The 21,703-nt window shown below is 42.7% G+C and overlaps 1 protein-coding gene across 2 annotated transcripts in view; it reads left to right on the forward strand.

Moving 5' to 3' along the window:
- The window catches only part of LOC117511416 (guanine nucleotide exchange factor VAV3-like), a 397,959-nt gene that overhangs the window by 358,477 nt on the left and 17,779 nt on the right, over window positions 1-21,703 (forward strand). Inside the window, exon 26 of one of the 2 annotated variants that reach the window (XM_034171445.1) lies at window positions 21,004-21,084. The exons of the other annotated variant lie outside the window; for it this stretch is intronic. Coding sequence (XP_034027336.1) covers window positions 21,004-21,084 — 81 coding nt within the window. The remainder of the gene's footprint in view (window positions 1-21,003; window positions 21,085-21,703) is intronic. 2 annotated transcript variants of the gene reach the window in all.

Raw genomic sequence — 21,703 nt, forward strand, 5'->3', positions numbered from 1 at the left:
ACAAATAAAACTGGTTTTTGGGACTTCCAATTTGGATGGACAAGACTAAGAGTCAAGCTTTCAAATGAATTAAAGCTCTGTCTGGGTTTTTGATTAATTAATAAGCTGGAATGGAAGATTGCTGCTAATCCTCCGCCCCGGCCCGTGCTACGAGCATTCTGACAGTTAGTGTGACTCGGGGGTGTTGACTCATTTAAACTAACATATTCATCCTGCTGTAACCAGGTTTCTGTAAGGCAGAATAAATCAATATGTTGATCAATTATTATATCATTTACCAACAGGGACTTAGAAGAGAGAGACCTAATGTTTAATAGACCACATTTAACTGTTTTAGTCTGTGGTGCAGTTGAAGGTGCTATATTATTTTTTCTTTTTGAATTTTTATGCTTAAATAGATTTTTGCTGGTTATTGGTGGTCTGGGAGCAGGCACCGTCTCTACAGGGATGGGGTAATGAGGGGATGGCAGGGGGAGAGAAGCTGCAGAGAGGTGTGTAAGACTACAACTCTGCTTCCTGGTCCCAACCCTGGATACTCACGGTTTGGAGGATTTAAGAAAATTGGCCAGATTTCTAGAAATGAGAGCTGCTCCATCCAAAGTGGGATGGATGCCGTCTCTCCTAACAAGACCAGGTTTTCCCCAGAAGCTTTGCCAATTATCTATGAAGCCCACCTCATTTTTTGGACACCACTCAGACAGCCAGCAATTCAAGGAGAACATGCGGCTAAACATGTCACTCCCGGTCCGATTGGGGAGGGGCCCAGAGAAAACTACAGAGTCCGACATTGTTTTTGCAAAGTTACACACCGATTCAATGTTAATTTTAGTGACCTCCGATTGGCGTAACCGGGTGTCATTACTGCCGACGTGAATTACAATCTTACCAAATTTACGCTTAGCCTTAGCCAGCAGTTTCAAATTTCCTTCAATGTCGCCTGCTCTGGCCCCGGAAGACAATTGACTATGGTTGCTGGTGTCGCTAACTTCACATTTCTCAAACAGAGTCGCCAATAACCAGAGTTTGATCCTCGGCGGGTGTGTCGTCGAGTGGGGAAAAACGGTTAGAAATGTGAACGGGTTGGCGATGTACACGGGGCTTCTGTTTAGGACTACGCTTCCTCCTCACAGTCACCCAGTCAGCCTGCTTTCCCGGCTGCTCGGGATCTGCCAGGGGGGAACTAACGGCGGCTAAGCTACCTTGGTCCGCACCGACTACAGGGGCCTGGCTAGCTGTAGGATTTTCCAAGGTGCGGAGCCGAGTCTCCAATTCACCCAGCCTGGCCTCCAAAGCTACGAATAAGCTACACTTATTACAAGTACCGTTACTGCTAAAGGAGGCCGAGGAATAACTAAACATTTCACACCCAGAGCAGAAAAGTGCGGGAGAGACAGGAGAAGCCGCCATGCTAAACCGGCTAAGAGCTAGTATCTGCGCTAAGCTAGCGGATTCCTAAAAACACGCAAAGTGAATAATGTGTAAATAATTTAGAGGTGATTCAGCAGAAGGAGGGCTTTAGTTAAGGCACGTGAAGATTACACTGGGAAACAAATCGTAATCTAGATAACTAGATCACTCTAACTGTGCAGATTAAACAGCTAACAGATACAGCAAAACACCGCTGTGCTCCGGAACAGGAAGTGATACAATACCGCAGTGAGAGCCAACCACCAGTAGAGGCAAGCAAGACTTCCGGATGTGTAGAAAACGCACCCCCGATCATACCTTTAATGTTTTTCGTTTTTTGCATCGTTATTAAGTAGAGAAGTGTTGAAAGTTGTTTTTAAACCATATGCCGAATAAAAGTGATGAAGGCCGGAGATGAGTTTCAGTCGGTGTTTTATTAGTAACAATATACAAAAACTTGTCTGACTGCGATGTATTTTAAAAAATCTTGATCATAATATCCAGTCAGTTTTTAATTCGACACCCTCCTTTTATGGTGAGAAACCTTCCCAGCGTTGGAAGTCTTTTTTTTTCTTAAGTTTCTTCCTGGCCGGCGAATCGGTTAAAAGAAGGGTTTCATCCGGCGAGCTGCTCCGTCCTTTTTTAAGCTTCTGAAACTGCTCGCAGGCTTGATACGTACGCCACCGGAATGTTCTGCTCCTGTAAAATATTGAGGAACTTCACCCAGCCTGTAGGGGGGCTCGATTTCTTGAACGAGGATCCGAGATGTTTCATAAGATCTATGGCGTGAGACCCCCTCACGACTTTCCCCTTGTAAATAAATTCCCCCGACGGACTCCAGCGCGTATCACCCATCGACAATTTCCTCATAATATATTCAGCGTTTCTACGCTCCCTGGAGGGGATATTCTTCAGGACCTCTGTCACAGTCTCATCCAGCTCCTCCTCCTCCTCCACCCCCTCCTCCTCAGGTTGCTTAGCGACGCGAGTCTCTTGCGGGGGTGAAACGCGTGATTCGAGTTCTCCCTGTTTGATCAGGGTTAAATAGTGCTGCAGCAGAGCCTCATACTTTTTAATTTTTTCATAAGGGGAGTGAGTACGTTCCTCCAGCATGGCCCGCATTCGCAAGTCTAAATCATTTTCCACCGTTTGTCTGATGTTATTTCTGCTCGGCGGAACGGAATGTCCGAGTTGAAGCATCTGTTGAGGAGTCAGTAAAAACATCTTTTGCGCCGCTTTGAACGCCATTATCCTCTGGGCAGTATTAGACTCGTTATAACGGGCAGGGCCGCGGCGAGCAGAGGCAGGAGAAAGCCGCCCGTCTGAATCAGCGCTCCCCGCTTCCTTTTGTAACTGGTTTTTCTGTCGGCCAGAAGACGTAAAACTCTTTTTTGTTTTTTCAAGGCACGGAATTGAGAGTCGCTCAAGGCGATATTCCCCTTTAATATATTCAAAGCGATCTCGGATGAAGTTTTCAGAAGCTCCGGCCTGCAGGTCTTCAGGCTGTGGTGACACTCCCTCGCCCCGGCTCTGATTAGCGCTTTAAGAGCGGGGGTGTTCCTTTTTTTATCCGTTTATCTTTCTGTAAATAAACTGTGGGCCACTCGTGCGGGAGTAATCCCGATCTCAGTCTGAACTGATCTGGACACTCCTGCGTGCAATCCAGTAATAAATACCCGTAAGGTACGCTTGTAGCATCATCAAGAGCCTCCAAAAAATTGTTTTCTGCCATGAAACATTTGCTGAGCCAGAATGTTCATCTGTAACTTGTCTCTGGGGTTTTTAAACAGCACCGTATAATTACAATTCAAACTGATGGTTCGACTGATGGTTCCCTTTATGAAACACGTTCTGTGTGATCATGATGACGCTCATATTCCGGTGATGTCTGTACTGGGTGAAAATTCTTACAACTTCAGGATGATCCGTTGCTTGAAAGATGAGATCGTCCAAAATAACCAGATGGCTCTGACCTTCAGGGAAAAGGCTGTCGTCCAGAAATGAGTCAGGGAGTCCTCTTACAAATTTAATATTTTTATTCTTCAGTTCAGAATACAGAGGTTGTTGAGACGTATACAGCCATACAATGTTGTCAGGCACATATCTCATAGCGTGGCTACAATTTTCCAGCAATGTTTTCACAAACACAGTCTTTCCCGAACCACTCGGTCCAACGATGAGACAGGAGAATGGGAGCTGAAGTCTGGGGTCAAACTCCACCGTATTTCCCGCAAGACGTTTCAAAATCCGAACGGTTCGGTTTCCCCGTCCTTTAAAAGACACCGCTTGTCATACACCACCCTGAAGGATTTTTGAAATGACACGTTTGTCAAACTGAAACTGCTTTTATGATGTTTAATTCCCTGCTGCAGTGTTTTGATAGATGCAGCGAGGGCGGGGTCTTTTATATAACCCTCGACCAGATCTTTGACGCTGTCAAAGTTTATTTTCTGACAGCTTTGGGTTTGAGTGATCCCCTTCACACGCATGACCGTTTTACCTCGTACGGTTTTATATACGTAACTTTTAGGCCCCGCTGCTGCAAACTCTGTGATGACGTCGCCGTTCAACTCGTCGGTGAGCTGCCCCAGATAATTACCGGTAGGCAGCGGGCTTTCACCCTGCCTACAAACGTAAATCAGGCTATCGGTATCATAATACAGAATCCTGTCAGGATTTGTCACAGCCTCTATAAAACCATACAAGGTCAAACGCGTGTACGCCGTTGTAAACGCTGCGATGAAAATATTGACGGCTTTACCCGGTCGGCTGACGTACCGCGGGCCGTACCTCCATTGAACCATAGCCACCTGAATGCTGATGAATGTTAGATATGTGACCTCGTACTCTTCAGAAAACAGATACCTGAACAGATCGTCAGCGTTTTTAACGAGCACGGTCTGTGTCAGATTTGACCTCTTGGCGAATTTCCCCCAGAAGGAGTTGAGGCAGATCTTAGCCATCTGTCGTTTTGCCGGATTGTTGCTGATTTTTTCTGGGTCTAAACGAATCTTCTGATTCAGCCAGTAGTACGTGATATATTTTTCTCTGCTCTCTGGGTCTTTATCAAATTCGGGAGGGAAACGGAGGCTTCCTGCTTCTGTTTTAAGAAGGTGTTTATGTACCCCTCAAAGATTTTATCACTTTTTTCCTCAAAATGCCAGACTTCAAAAATCTTAGCTACAACGTAGCCTGTATCCAGAGCTTTGTGGAATTCCGGGGTCGTCCAAGTCCCAGACAGAGCTCTCTGCTGCTGACTGTGTGTGCATGCTCCCGCTTGATTATTTTCATCAGCGCAGGTGCGACACAGAGTAAACACCAGTTTACCGTGAGGAGTTCTGTGTGGGAGGACGGGGAATTTTAGCCCCCGGGGCGGATACACAAGGGCTTTGATGAGCCCGAAATAAGTCCTGGGGTCTCGGAAATTTCTCTCGATAATTTCCGGATGCCCATGGGATATGTGAAATTTACGTTAACGTAAGGATACAGCGAGGTCACGTCGACGTAATAGACCCTCTCATCTTGCTTAGCCGTGTACCTCAGATGGGACGCGCAAGTCTGACCTCCGTATAAAGCGTTGCGAGGTTCGAGGGGCGGCGGTAACCCCCTGCGGCTGAGGAAACGGCGAACGCTCTCATCCCTCAGCCTCATTTCAAGCCACTGATGTTCCCAAATTCCGCTGAGGGTGACACCCGGCATAGCCCGCAGAAAGGCTATTTTTTTCTGACACGCTGCGTGGATCTCTCCAAATGAGGTGTTTGTGAGAGGGTTTATTTTGTGCTGTGTAAAACACGTTGCACACCCGCGGTAAAAACACCCGAGAAACTCCCACACTTTTATTCCGCCGTCAATCTGAGCATACCCATCAACATAATAACCTCCTATTTTTTTCTCGCCCCTGTTTAGAGCGTGATCAACGGTAATGTTTTGCGTCTCAGCAACCCATTCTAACCACTGCATGGCCACGTCCCAAATATTTTTTATGCTTCGTTCTATAATTGTCGGGGATCGCCAGCGTTTTTGGAGCGAGAAAGTTAGTTTGGAAGACTTTCATACACGCTGAGGCGATTGTAACGCAGGTAAAAGGATCCACGCATGTTTCAGCGATGAATTCAGCCATAAATTTGGAGCAGGCTGCAGCCAGGATTTTGTATCGTTATCACAATACATAACTGGCCCTCGGCTTTAAAATCGAAATTGCATTATCAGAGGTGTTATCAGGCTACAAAAATAGCATTTTCAGTTTTAGAAGTGTTTTTTTTCGTTACCTTTTATATATTATATGAGAAACATGTTCTATTTACATAGAAGCGTAGCGTACCGGTTTGGGAGCGGATTCCGTCATGTGAAGTTGTTAGTTGTGTAATTAGTTGATTGGCTGTTACTCCTCACCCCATCCCCCCAAAAAGTGGATTTGCATGATTCATAGCATAAAAATAGGAAATAGAATGTGACCTTCTGACACTTAAAATATGTCAAGTTTAGCTGTCTTTGAACTTGTCCAAGGTCTGTGTCCCAAGAATGTCCCTTGTGAATTTGAAGACTCTGGCAGTGATAGGACTGGACATATGCTGAGCACAGACGGACAGACGCAGAGCCTTCACAATACCCAATGGCCATATTTTGATGGCATTGGGTAATAAACTAAAAGCATCGCACTTACAGAGTACAAATCTCCGCCAACACTAGTCTTCAATTCCACAAAATTTACCTTGGAAAACATTTTCAAGGTCGAAGTCCTGTTAGAAGTGGCTTTTCATAAGCTAAACTAGATGTGATCAAATATCAGTAGTATGTATTTAGTTCATGCGGTGCGGCGGCACAGGAAAAACACCTCCGTGTTGATAACCATTTGTAAAATCCAGGCGGCTTTTGATGGCTTTCAGTGGAGTGAGTATATGAGAATTGTTTAAAGGCAGGACATGTTCCAACTTGTCCTTAAGGCTTTCAACAGAGGTGTTTTTCCTGTGGCGGAGCGTCGCGGCGGCTGCGTCCCGACGCGCGGACCCGTCCGCACGTCTTTCATTAAAAAAATCTCCTTTAACAGTGGAATATCCGGATAAAATGCTGAAACCGACTTCTTCTAAAACTTCTCTGTTCTCTCACGACGTCCTGGATCAATAGAACCTGAAATGTGGAGGTTTTCAGCTTGAACAGGCTGACGACGGCGGCTGAGAGCGCTGAGCGACGTCTCGCACCGTGGGAAGTCCCTTAAAGCGACAGAATCACCTCAAAATCTCTCATCAGCCGTTAAAATTTTCACTGAAACCAGCTTAATTTTTCGAACCGTGTCCACTTCGATGTGTCTCACAGGTTTAGAAAAAATTTTTGATCAAACAAGCGCCAGTCTCTCAGCCAACTTCTCAGACAAAGGAATTCCGACGAGGGGCTGGCTGACTCCTCCCACAAGGAGTGCTCACATGCGAATGACGTCACCGACAGGCGTGGAAAAAACTCACGCATGTGCACGAGGGTTCAAGCATGTCTGACGTAAAAACATATGAATGAAATCCATATAGTTTTGAAAAAAATAAAAAGGACCTATACTTATTGACAGCCCTCGTATACATGAAATGGGCTTTGTTAACATTTAAATGGCCACAAAATCTGTAATGTGGATCAGATCCAGATCAAACTTTGTCAGTCGATTAAGGGTCTTTTTTGACAGTATATATATGATGAACATGATATGATGAATGTGTCTCCACTTGCAGTTGTATTCTCCTCTGTAAGTCATTGAAATTGTGATGGGTATTCTGTCGTGGTCCGTGAATCAAATTGTTCAATAATGAAGCATGCAAAATACAGATGGTGTTTTTGTGAATGTTTCAGGTAGAGGGTTACCCTCATACACTTGATGCCTCAACACCATTAGAGGTTGCTGAGGCATCCCTTGGTGTGCTGATTAATATTCATTTTAAACACACAGGAGCTCTGCATCGCTTACAGCATATCAATAACGCAAGACTTCTTAGCAACATTGTCTGGAATGGCACATAATTCATAAAGTTCGGGGATTGATCATTGAAGGCTCCTGTATAATGATACAGCAAAGGGCCTCCTTGCAGCTTTGAATCTCTCTGTAATGTCATTTCATAAAGATTTATATTAATGTAATTTTGCAATATTTAAGCGTAGAAATGGCCAGAGAACACACAGCATTGGAGTTAGAACTTGTCTGATTGTGGGACAGGCAATTAAAAAAGAAGAAATAGTTCAGATTGGAATACAAGCATCAGTGTTTTTATGCATTTCAATAATCAACAAATTCATACAAAGGAAGTTAGCCATGTGAAAATTTGAAATGTTTGTTTTTTTAAGTGGTCCTTTAAGCCCCCGTCACACATAGCAAGAATGTGGAGGAGCGTTCGGACACGGCAAATATTGCCATTATCCGACTCAGTTGGGAGGAAAAGAGGTGTGGCCAGCGTGGTCCAAACGCATCCGGACAGCCTCGTCCACACCTGCACAATGGCGTCCAAAGCGTATGTAGACAGCAGGTGGATGACACAGATTGCTGTCAGACGGCCATAAAAGGTGCTGCAGACTGCCCAATCTCCAAATGTCTGCATAGCAGACCGAAGCGCTGTTTTCCTTACGTGCATGTCTGCGTGTGTGTGCGTGGCACGCCTGCGCTCCACGCACACGTGTGGGGTTGTAATTATCACTCAGCTGTGTGTGTGTGTGTGTGTGGTGTGTGTGTGTGTGTGTGTGTGTGTGGTGTGTGTGTGTGTGTGGTGTCCTGTGTGCATAACACTGCATGAGCCATGAAGCACTAGACAAGTGGATAGCTTCGCCCCAAAGTTGCTGGCAGTGTGCCATGCAGTCCCTCAGACAGACAGCCTTTCCAGGGACTTTCTTTTTTCTTGTTTGCACACTTCAGCAGCACAAATGCGCTCAAATCGTTTCGGATACCATTTTGCCACCAACGAAATATGTAAATTGTGGTTCAATGGTCCTTAGATAACACATGGATCGCTGTCAGATTGGTGTCCCATTTCGATGGCACCCAGAGAATTATGAACATGTGCGTCACACTCGGGGCCCCCGGCCCGATTTGACCAAACTGTGTGGACTTCCGCAGATGGCTGTCAGAACCATTTTGGAACTGAAATCCGACAGTTTTTCGGAATGTGCGCCATTTCATAACTCCGATGGCACTCTGCGTGATATGTGTGACGGGGGTATTACCATCATTATTTGATTAGTAGGCCAATGCCTGTAATATTTGTGTCAGTATATGTATTTTTTACCATTTCTAAACTGATTACGGTTTCAAAAACAAATGCATAACAGACAAAAAAGGATACTTTGTGCACACAAGCTCCCCTGCTGGCAGGATGTGCCACAATTTAGTTGCTTCGTGTTTGGTTTATTACATTGGTAGATAAATTAGAAGATATTCACTTAAAGCTACAGTGTGCCAAGGTTAATGTCATCTTGTGGTGCACAGTGTAATGGCCAATCATGATTTGTTCACTTTCAAGTTTTGCTTCCTTTGACTTACAGGGTTGCCTTCTCTTATGATGAGTAACTTATATATTAAAAGCCAAGTGGCCTCTGTGTATGTGTATGTGTGCGTGAGTATGTACGTGTGTATGTGCATGTGAGAGCTGACATTTGCCATTTGGTATGCTTATGTATTTTGCGTCAAGGATGAACGCAGCCAAAACAGACCATTGATAGGACTAATATTTTTGGAATAAATTGGATATTACATAACAACAGTGAACAATAGACATTGATAATTACATTCTGGACTCACATGCCATTCCAAATCATTATAGAAAATTTGTATTATTTATTACCACCCTTGAAAAATGTCAGAACCTCTCGAGCCTGTGGATCCCCACTGGCAATGTACTTGTATGTATTATACTCCATTTCACAAAAATTAGGGTTCTCAAACTTCTTAACCTGCAAGAACAACCAGTAAACAGTGTGGGAGCAACCACTGATTCCATGCTCTAAAATGACAAGGACAGAGTTTGTCTCTTATGGGCTACTGTGTCAACATGGCAGCATTCATAAGCCTCCCATATAGATATCAGTTATCAAGTTGTTCACCAATGAAGGGTGAACAACTGAAGGGTGTAAAAAGTCATATTCATTGGTAAAACAACTTGATAGCGATTTTATCATATACCTATAAATGATAGATGTTGTATGGTTTTCTGAAGGGTGTAAAAAGCCATATTCATTGGTGAACAACTTGATAAAGATTTTATCATATACAGTGGTCCCTCGTTTATCGCGGGAGTTATGTTCTAAAAATAACCTGTGATAGGCGAAATCCGTGAAGTAGTCCGCGTTATTTTTTACAATTATTATAGATGTTTTAAGGCTGTAAAACTCCTCACTACACACTTTATACACTTTTCTCAAACAGGCATTAACATTTTCTCACTTTTCTCTCCTGTGTAAACACTCAAAGTTCAAACCTTAATAGAAAAAAATAGAACGTTTTCCTATAAATAATTATGATGGCTTTTAGAACTAACGAATTTAATCTTAACCATCAACCTATGACACGTAAGAAATTATTAATAGTGACTCACCAGTATTTCACAGTTCCTCTGACCGCTCCTCTTCGTCGTGGTGCCGCTCCGCTGTCCGGATTGGCTGATTACTCGGGTGGTATGAAAAATATTACCCGTCCACGAAAAGGGTGTATTGCTATTTATTCTTTAGTGTTTTATCCAATCATATTGGTGTATCATTTATAGGTATATGATAAGAAGGGCTTATTCTCATTTTATGAGAATATCGGTTCATTGTTATAGGTAGTTATATAATATACAAAAATGAATATTTATGAGTTTGGTGGTACGAATATTTCATGAGGTGAACATACCATCTTTCACCAAATTAAATATTCATTCCATTGAAAGAATGAAAAAACAGTCATTATTTGTTTTATATAATGGCAAAAATAGATCCTTGTCATTTGATATTTTATTATTTACAAACAACAGAAAAGGGACTTCCATTTTGGTGTTGTCACTGGTGCTTTGATGTCAACAGTCCAACACGAACTTTAAATAGGAGACCAAAATTGTTCTCAGTCAACTTACAAAAAACAATTCTGACGATGTAGTCTGCAATGCCCTGCACTGACTTTGTGTACAGACTGCTGTCTGCTTTCCTCACTCCAGTGAAAAATTGTGGCAGAAATTTCTCCAGCTTTTCATTGTAACTTCATACTAACAGCTATTCCTAACAGGACTTCATGCCTCCAGATGGCTTTGTTTTTGTGTTAGAAGAATTAGCACAGTCAATTAGCTCCTTCAGATCCTCATCTGCAAGCGAAAAAAAAAAAAAAACACTTGCCAAAAGGATACAACTTGCCATGTTAAGCTATATGTTGCCCCTGGTAGTGTGAGCATGCACATTTCATGTAGTACCAAAATTGCACGCTAAAAAAACTATTGCACAGTCATTGAAACACAATGGCAAAGGTATGAATAATCCATGTCATGTGACATACAAGCCACCAATCAAATGACAAGGAACCACTCAGCCATATATATATATATATATATATATATATATATATATATATATATATAATATTTTAAAAAATCTTGATCATAATATCCAGTCAGTTTTTAATTCGACACCCTCCTTTTATGGTGAGAAACCTTCCCAGCGTTGGAAGTCTTTTTTTTTCTTAAGTTTCTTCCTGGCCGGCGAATCGGTTAAAAGAAGGGTTTCATCCGGCGAGCTGCTCCGTCCTTTTTTAAGCTTCTGAAACTGCTCGCAGGCTTGATACGTACGCCACCGGAATGTTCTGCTCCTGTAAAATATTGAGGAACTTCACCCAGCCTGTAGGGGGGCTCGATTTCTTGAACGAGAATCCGAGATGTTTCATAAGATCTATGGCGTGAGACCCCCTCACGACTTTCCCCTTGTAAATAAATTCCCCCGACGGACTCCAGCGCGTATCACCCATCGACAATTTCCTCATAATATATTCAGCGTTTCTACGCTCCCTGGAGGGGATATTCTTCAGGACCTCTGTCACAGTCTCATCCAGCTCCTCCTCCTCCTCCACCCCCTCCTCCTCAGGTTGCTTAGCGACGCGAGTCTCTTGCGGGGGTGAAACGCGTGATTCGAGTTCTCCCTGTTTGATCAGGGTTAAATAGTGCTGCAGCAGAGCCTCATACTTTTTAATTTTTTCATAAGGGGAGTGAGTACGTTCCTCCAGCATGGCCCGCATTCGCAAGTCTAAATCATTTTCCACCGTTTGTCTGATGTTATTTCTGCTCGGCGGAACGGAATGTCCGAGTTGAAGCATCTGTTGAGGAGTCAGTAAAAACATCTTTTGCGCCGCTTTGAACGCCATTATCCTCTGGGCAGTATTAGACTCGTTATAACGGGCAGGGCCGCGGCGAGCAGAGGCAGGAGAAAGCCGCCCGTCTGAATCAGCGCTCCCCGCTTCCTTTTGTAACTGGTTTTTCTGTCGGCCAGAAGACGTAAAACTCTTTTTGTTTTTTCAAGGCACGGAATTGAGAGTCGCTCAAGGCGATATTCCCCTTTAATATATTCAAAGCGATCTCGGATGAAGTTTTCAGAAGCTCCGGCCTGCAGGTCTTCAGGCTGTGGTGACACTCCCTCGCCCCGGCTCTGATTAGCGCTTTAAGAGCGGGGGTGTTCCTTTTTTTATCCGTTTATCTTTCTGTAAATAAACTGTGGGCCACTCGTGCGGGAGTAATCCCGATCTCAGTCTGAACTGATCTGGACACTCCTGCGTGCAATCCAGTAATAAATACCCGTAAGGTACGCTTGTAGCATCATCAAGAGCCTCCAAAAAAATTGTTTTCTGCCATGAAACATTTGCTGAGCCAGAATGTTCATCTGTAACTTGTCTCTGGGGTTTTTAAACAGCACCGTATAATTACAATTCAAACTGATGGTTCGACTGATGGTTCCCTTTATGAAACACGTTCTGTGTGATCATGATGACGCTCATATTCCGGTGATGTCTGTACTGGGTGAAAATTCTTACAACTTCAGGATGATCCGTTGCTTGAAAGATGAGATCGTCCAAAATAACCAGATGGCTCTGACCTTCAGGGAAAAGGCTGTCGTCCAGAAATGAGTCAGGGAGTCCTCTTACAAATTTAATATTTTTATTCTTCAGTTCAGAATACAGAGGTTGTTGAGACGTATACAGCCATACAATGTTGTCAGGCACATATCTCATAGCGTGGCTACAATTTTCCAGCAATGTTTTCACAAACACAGTCTTTCCCGAACCACTCGGTCCAACGATGAGACAGGAGAATGGGAGCTGAAGTCTGGGGTCAAACTCCACCGTATTTCCCGCAAGACGTTTCAAAATCCGAACGGTTCGGTTTCCCCGTCCTTTAAAAGACACCGCTTGTCATACACCACCCTGAAGGATTTTTGAAATGACACGTTTGTCAAACTGAAACTGCTTTTATGATGTTTAATTCCCTGCTGCAGTGTTTTGATAGATGCAGCGAGGGCGGGGTCTTTATATAACCCTCGACCAGATCTTTGACGCTGTCAAAGTTTATTTTCTGACAGCTTTGGGTTTGAGTGATCCCCTTCACACGCATGACCGTTTTACCTCGTACGGTTTTATATACGTAACTTTTAGGCCCCGCTGCTGCAAACTCTGTGATGACGTCGCCGTTCAACTCGTCGGTGAGCTGCCCCAGATAATTACCGGTAGGCAGCGGGCTTTCACCCTGCCTACAAACGTAAATCAGGCTATCGGTATCATAATACAGAATCCTGTCAGGATTTGTCACAGCCTCTATAAAACCATACAAGGTCAAACGCGTGTACGCCGTTGTAAACGCTGCGATGAAAATATTGACGGCTTTACCCGGTCGGCTGACGTACCGCGGGCCGTACCTCCATTGAACCATAGCCACCTGAATGCTGATGAATGTTAGATATGTGACCTCGTACTCTTCAGAAAACAGATACCTGAACAGATCGTCAGCGTTTTTAACGAGCGCGGTCTGTGTCAGATTTGACCTCTTGGCGAATTTCCCCCAGAAGGAGTTGAGGCAGATCTTAGCCATCTGTCGTTTTGCCGGATTGTTGCTGATTTTTTCTGGGTCTAAACGAATCTTCTGATTCAGCCAGTAGTACGTGATATATTTTTCTCTGCTCTCTGGGTCTTTATCAAATTCGGGAGGGAAACGGAGGCTTCCTGCTTCTGTTTTAAGAAGGTGTTTATGTACCCCTCAAAGATTTTATCACTTTTTTCCTCAAAATGCCAGACTTCAAAAATCTTAGCTACAACGTAGCCTGTATCCAGAGCTTTGTGGAATTCCGGGGTCGTCCAAGTCCCAGACAGAGCTCTCTGCTGCTGACTGTGTGTGCATGCTCCCGCTTGATTATTTTCATCAGCGCAGGTGCGACACAGAGTAAACACCAGTTTACCGTGAGGAGTTCTGTGTGGGAGGACGGGGAATTTTAGCCCCCGGGGCGGATACACAAGGGCTTTGATGAGCCCGAAATAAGTCCTGGGGTCTCGGAAATTTCTCTCGATAATTTCCGGATGCCCCATGGGATATGTGAAATTTACGTTAACGTAAGGATACAGCGAGGTCACGTCGACGTAATAGACCCTCTCATCTTGCTTAGCCGTGTACCTCAGATGGGACGCGCAAGTCTGACCTCCGTATAAAGCGTTGCGAGGTTCGAGGGGCGGCGGTAACCCCCTGCGGCTGAGGAAACGGCGAACGCTCTCATCCCTCAGCCTCATTTCAAGCCACTGATGTTCCCAAATTCCGCTGAGGGTGACACCCGGCATAGCCCGCAGAAAGGCTATTTTTTTCTGACACGCTGCGTGGATCTCTCCAAATGAGGTGTTTGTGAGAGGGTTTATTTTGTGCTGTGTAAAACACGTTGCACACCCGCGGTAAAAACACCCGAGAAACTCCCACACTTTTATCCGCCCGTCAATCTGAGCATACCCATCAACATAATAACCTCCTATTTTTTTCTCGCCCCTGTTTAGAGCGTGATCAACGGTAATGTTTTGCGTCTCAGCAACCCATTCTAACCACTGCATGGCCACGTCCAAATATTTTTTATGCTTCGTTCTATAATTGTCGGGGATCGCCAGCGTTTTTGGAGCGAGAAAGTTAGTTTGGAAGACTTTCATACACGCTGAGGCGATTGTAACGCAGGTAAAAGGATCCACGCATGTTTCAGCGATGAATTCAGCCATAAATTTGGAGCAGGCTGCAGCCAGGATTTTTGTATCGTTATCACAATACATAACGGCCTCGGCTTTAAAATCGAAAATTGCATTATCAGAGGTGTTATCAGGCTACAAAAATAGCATTTTCAGTTTTAGAAGTGTTTTTTTCGTTACCTTTTATATATTATATGAGAAACATGTTCTATTTACATAGAAGCGTAGCGTACCGGTTTGGGAGCGGATTCCGTCATGTTGAAGTTGTTAGTTGTGTAATTAGTTGATTGGCTGTTACTCCTCACCCCATCCCCCCAAAAAGTGGATTTGCATGATTCATAGCATAAAAATAGGAAATAGAATGTGACCTTCTGACACTTAAAATATGTCAAGTTTAGCTGTCTTTGAACTTGTCCAAGGTCTGTGTCCCAAGAATGTCCCTTGTGAATTTGAAGACTCTGGCAGTGATAGGACTGGACATATGCTGAGCACAGACGGACAGACGCAGAGCCTTCACAATACCCAATGGCCATATTTTGATGGCATTGGGTAATAAACTAAAAGCATCGCACTTACAGAGTACAAATCTCCGCCAACACTAGTCTTCAATTCCACAAAATTTTACCTTGGAAAACATTTTCAAGGTCGAAGTCCTGTTAGAAGTGGCTTTTCATAAGCTAAACTAGATGTGATCAAATATCAGTAGTATGTATTTAGTTCATGCGGTGCGGCGGCACAGGAAAAACACCTCCGTGTTGATAACCATTTGTAAAATCCAGGCGGCTTTTGATGGCTTTCAGTGGAGTGAGTATATGAGAAATTGTTTAACAGGCAGGACATGTTCCAACTTGTCCTTAAGGCTTTCAACAGAGGTGTTTTTCCTGTGGCGGAGCGTCGCGGCGGCTGCGTCCCGACGCGCGGACCCGTCCGCACGTCTTTCATTAAAAAAATCTCCTTTAACAGTGGAATATCCGGATAAAATGCTGAAACCGACTTCTTCTAAAACTTCTCTGTTCTCTCACGACGTCCTGGATCAATAGAACCTGAAATGTGGAGGTTTTCAGCTTGAACAGGCTGACGACGGCGGCTGAGAGCGCTGAGCGACGTCTCGCACCGTGGGAAGTCCTTAAAGCGACAGAATCACCTCAAAATCTCTCATCAGCCGTTAAAATTTTCACTGAAAACCAGCTTAATTTTTCGAACCGTGTCCACTTCGATGTGTCTCACAGGTTTAGAAAAAATTTTGATCAAACAAAGCGCCAGTCTCTCAGCAACTTCTCAGACAAAGGAATTCCGACGAGGGGCTGGATGACTCCTCCCACAAGGAGTGCTCACAGGCGAATGACGTCACCGACAGGCGTGGAAAAACTCACGCATGTGCACGAGGGTTCAAGCATGTCTGACGTAAAAACATATGAATGAAATCCATATAGTTTTTGAAAAAAATAAAAAGGACCTATACTTTATTGACAGCCCTCGTATACATGAAATGGGCTTTGTTAAATTTAAATGGCCACAAAATCTGTAATGTGGATCAGATCCAGATCAAACTTTGTCAGTCGATAAAGGGTCTTTTTTGACAGTATATATATGATGAACATGATATGATGAATGTGTCTCCACTTGCAGTTGTATTCTCCTCTGTAAGTCATTGAAATTGTGATGGGTATTCTGTCGTGGTCCGTGAATCAAATTGTTCAATAATGAAGCATGCAAAATACAGATGGTGTTTTTGTGAATGTTTCAGGTAGAGGGTTACCCTCATACACTTGATGCCTCAACACCATTAGAGGTTGCTGAGGCATCCCTTGGTGTGCTGATTAATATTCATTTTAAACACCACAGGAGCTCTGCATCGCTTACAGCATATCAATAACGCAAGACTTCTTAGCAACATTGTCTGGAATGGCACATAATTCATAAAGTTCGGGGATTGATCATTGAAGGCTCCTGTATAATGATACAGCAAAGGGCCTCCTTGCAGCTTTGAATCTCTCTGTAATGTCATTTCATAAAGATTTATATTAATGTAATTTTGCAATATTTAAGCGTAGAAATGGCCAGAGAACACACAGCATTGGAGTTAGAACTTGTCTGATTGTGGGACAGGCAATTAAAAAAAGAAGAAATAGTTCAGATTGGAATACAAGCATCAGTGTTTTTATGCATTTCAATAATCAACAAATTCATACAAAGGAAGTTAGCCATGTGAAAATTTGAAATGTTTGTTTTTTTAAGTGGTCCTTTAAGCCCCCGTCACACATAGCAAGAATGTGGAGGAGCCGTTCGGACACGGCAAATATTGCCATTATCCGACTCAGTTGGGAGGAAAAGAGGTGTGGCCAGCCGTGGTCCAAACGCATCCGGACAGCCTCGTCCACACCTGCACAATGGCGTCCAAAGCGTATGTAGACAGCAGGTGGATGACACAGATTGCTGTCAGACGGCCATAAAAGGTGCTGCAGACTGCCCAATCTCCAAATGTCTGCATAGCAGACCGAAGCGCTGTTTTCCTTACGTGCATGTCTGCGTGTGTGTGCGTGGCACGCCTGCGCTCCACGCACACGTGTGGGGTTGTAATTATCACTCAGCTGTGTGTGTGTGTGTGTGTGTGTGTGTGTGTGTGTGTGTGTGTGTGTGTGTGTGTGTGTGTGTGTGTGTGTGTCTGTGTGCATAACACTGCATGAGCCATGAAGCACTAGACAAGTGGATAGCTTCGCCCCAAAGTTTGCTGGCAGTGTGCCATGCAGTCCCTCAGACAGACAGCCTTTCCAGGGACTTTCTTTTTTCTTGTTTGCACACTTCAGCAGCACAAATGCGCTCAAATCGTTTCGGATACCATTTTGCCACCAACGAAATATGTAAATTGTGGTTCAATGGTCCTTAGATAACACATGGATCGCTGTCAGATTGGTGTCCCATTTCGATGGCACCCAGAGAATTATGAACATGTGCGTCACACTCGGGGCCCCCGGCCGATTTTGACCAACTGTGTGGACTTCCGCAGATGGCTGTCAGAACATTTTGGAACTGAAATCCGACAGTTTTCGGATGTGCGCCATTTCATAACTCCGATGGCACTCTGCGTGATTATGTGTGACGGGGGTATTACCATCATTATTTGATTAAGTAGGCCAATGCCTGTAATATTTGTGTCAGTATATGTATTTTTTACCATTTCTAAACTGATTACGGTTTCAAAACAAATGCATAAACAGACAAAAAAGGATACATTTGTGCACCAAGCATCCCCTGCTGGCAGGATGTGCCACAATTTATTTGCTTCGTGTTTGGTTTATTACATTGGTAGATAAATTAAGAGATATTCACTTAAAGCTACAGTGTGCAAGGTTTAATGTCATCTTGTGGTGCACAGTGTAATGGCCAATCATGATTTTGTTCACTTTCAAGTTTTTGCTTCTTTGACTTACAGGGGTTGCCTTCTCTTATGATGAGTAACTTATATATTAAAAGCCAAGTGGCCTCTGTGTATGTGTATGTGTGCGTGAGTATGTACGTGTGTATGTGCATGTGAGAGCTGACATTTGCCATTTGGTATGCTTATGTATTTTGCGTCAAGGATGAACGCAGCCAAAACAGACCATTGATAGGACTAATATTTTTGGAATAAATTGGATATTACATAACAACAGTGAACAATAGACATTGATAATTACATTCTGGACTCACATGCCATTCCAAATCATTATAGAAAATTTGTATTATTTATTACCACCCTTGAAAAATGTCAGAACCTCTCGAGCCTGTGGATCCCCACTGGCAATGTACTTGTATGTATTATACTCCATTTCACAAAAATTAGGGTTCTCAAACTTCTTAACCTGCAAGAACAACCAGTAAACAGTGTGGGAGCAACCACTGATTCCATGCTCTAAAATGACAAGGACAGAGTTTGTCTCTTATGGGCTACTGTGTCAACATGGCAGCATTCATAAGCCGCTCCCATATAGATATCAGTTATCAAGTTGTTCACCAATGAAGGGTGAACAACTGAAGGGTGTAAAAAGTCATATTCATTGGTAAAACAACTTGATAGCGATTTTATCATATACCTATAAATGATAGATGTTGTATGGTTTTCTGAAGGGTGTAAAAAGCCATATTCATTGGTGAACAACTTGATAAAGATTTTATCATATACAGTGGTCCCTCGTTTATCGCGGGAGTTATGTTCTAAAAATAACCTGTGATAGGCGAAATCCGTGAAGTAGTCCGCGTTATTTTTTACAATTATTATAGATGTTTTAAGGCTGTAAAACTCCTCACTACACACTTTATACACTTTTCTCAAACAGGCATTAACATTTTCTCACTTTTCTCTCCTGTGTAAACACTCAAAGTTCAAACCTTAATAGAAAAAAATAGAACGTTTTCCTATAAATAATTATGATGGCTTTTAGAACTAACGAATTTAATCTTAACCATCAACCTATGACACGTAAGAAATTATTAATAGTGACTCACCAGTATTTCACAGTTCCTCTGACCGCTCCTCTTCGTCGTGGTGCCGCTCCGCTGTCCGGATTGGCTGATTACTCGGGTGGTATGAAAAATATTACCCGTCCACGAAAAGGGTGTATTGCTATTTATTCTTTAGTGTTTTATCCAATCATATTGGTGTATCATTTATAGGTATATGATAAGAAGGGCTTATTCTCATTTTATGAGAATATCGGTTCATTGTTATAGGTAGTTATATAATATACAAAAATGAATATTTATGAGTTTGGTGGTACGAATATTTCATGAGGTGAACATACCATCTTTCACCAAATTAAATATTCATTCCATTGAAAGAATGAAAAAACAGTCATTATTTGTTTTATATAATGGCAAAAATAGATCCTTGTCATTTGATATTTTATTATTTACAAACAACAGAAAAGGGACTTCCATTTTGGTGTTGTCACTGGTGCTTTGATGTCAACAGTCCAACACGAACTTTAAATAGGAGACCAAAATTGTTCTCAGTCAACTTACAAAAAACAATTCTGACGATGTAGTCTGCAATGCCCTGCACTGACTTTGTGTACAGACTGCTGTCTGCTTTCCTCACTCCAGTGAAAAATTGTGGCAGAAATTTCTCCAGCTTTTCATTGTAACTTCATACTAACAGCTATTCCTAACAGGACTTCATGCCTCCAGATGGCTTTGTTTTTGTGTTAGAAGAATTAGCACAGTCAATTAGCTCCTTCAGATCCTCATCTGCAAGCGAAAAAAAAAAAAAAAAACACTTGCCAAAAGGATACAACTTGCCATGTTAAGCTATATGTTGCCCCTGGTAGTGTGAGCATGCACATTTCATGTAGTACCAAAATTGCACGCTAAAAAAACTATTGCACAGTCATTGAAACACAATGGCAAAAGGTATGAATAATCCATGTCATGTGACATACAAGCCACCAATCAAATGACAAGGAACCACTCAGCCATCATATATATATATATATATATATATATATATATATATATATATATATATATATATATATATATATATATATAAACACAATACACCACATGGAGAGGCATCCTGCATGCTACATTTCACTACACCAGCCTGTGAACTATTAATGTGGGGGCCAATGCTGTGCTGTAGCATCTTTTTGGAGACACATGTCAAAGTTGGATATAAAGTGAGGATTAGTGCCTGGAATCTATCCACAGGATGTGGCCACCTGCAGAAACAACTACTTTTATTCACCCACTCTAACACCCGTGGAATATTTAGTCATTACATCTATGGTTTGCTTTTTACATTGTGTGGATTTTCTATTGAAATGGAAACATTGCAGTTTGCAAGCCACATATTAAAATACATGCATGTTGACATCAAAACTATAATAAGTGGTCAGTGTCACATTATATGAAAAAAATGGAAATATATAATTTGGAAATATATCAGAAATGGCAGCCAACTTGGAAAATGACTTATCTAGTATTATCTAGTATCTTATCTAGCTTATCTAGTATTCATATGAATAAGCATTCCATGTTGGATATACAGTATGTGTGAAATGACTATGACTTCGAAAAATCCTGATATACAACATTATCAGCCCTATTATGACTGGTCTTGTTATTGTTAAAAAAAAAATACATTTCTGATCACTACACCCCCAACTGACCAATCACTAAAATAATCATTGAAAAAAAATAACTGTCTGTCAATAGCAGAGCTGTTGTAATGTTTGGATGAGTCAGCATTTATCACACTTTACTGTTAATGAACTGGAAAATGTCTTTATATCGCTGAAACAAACTCAGAGTTGGGAATTTTTCAAACGTGTTTTTCTCCTCCTTTGCTTTTCTCCTTCTATACTACCCCATTCATCCCTGCCCTCTCTCTTTCTCCTCTTGCATCTGTCCGCTCGCTGCCTGGCCAGCCATAGCTCCATTGCTCTGCGGCCTCTCTTTTGTAACTCCTGCAGGCTACAGCTTTGTACCTCCTTCCTCTACTCCCTTCTGGTCAGGTACAGGTATTGCTTCTCTGTACGTCTGTCCTTTATTTTTCTTTCAGGTTTGTTTTAAATCTGCTTATCATATTGGCTGTTGTAAGTGCATTCACATTAACACCTGAATTTCTGACTTGCTAGCTTTGCATGGAGCCATCCCACGTCTTCCTCAGTTGCACAAACATAGTGTATCATCCTGTACTTACAGTTGTGATTGTCGTATTTCTGCATGTTTTTTCTTTGGTTGTTTTTTTTAGTTGTGTTTGAGTTGCATGTGTAATAGAAACAGTAAGATGGTGTTTGAGATGTTTTCTGAGTCTTACATTGTTGGATCTGGCGTGTTCATTCTGTCTTAAGTAAATGTGGAGGTGTCTTTTCTGTTGGCCATAACTAAAGCCAGGTTGTATAGATCTGACATTCTATTTCCACCTGTCAGCTTTGCCACGTCCACCCCACAGTCCAAGTCCGGAGGAAGAAGCTGGCAGCGTGGGCTACAGCAGTGCTAACTAGCTAAACTGCTCCTCACCTGTCTTTCATAGCGTAGACTCCTCGACAGGACTTCTTCTCTGACATTCACACAGCAGTCATAACACTTGTGCCATCCTATTACAACTAACATGGTGGTTTAAAGGGGTGC

Source organism: Thalassophryne amazonica, chromosome 1, assembly GCF_902500255.1.
Source record: "Thalassophryne amazonica chromosome 1, fThaAma1.1, whole genome shotgun sequence".
Taxonomy (NCBI): Eukaryota; Metazoa; Chordata; class Actinopteri; order Batrachoidiformes; family Batrachoididae; genus Thalassophryne; species Thalassophryne amazonica.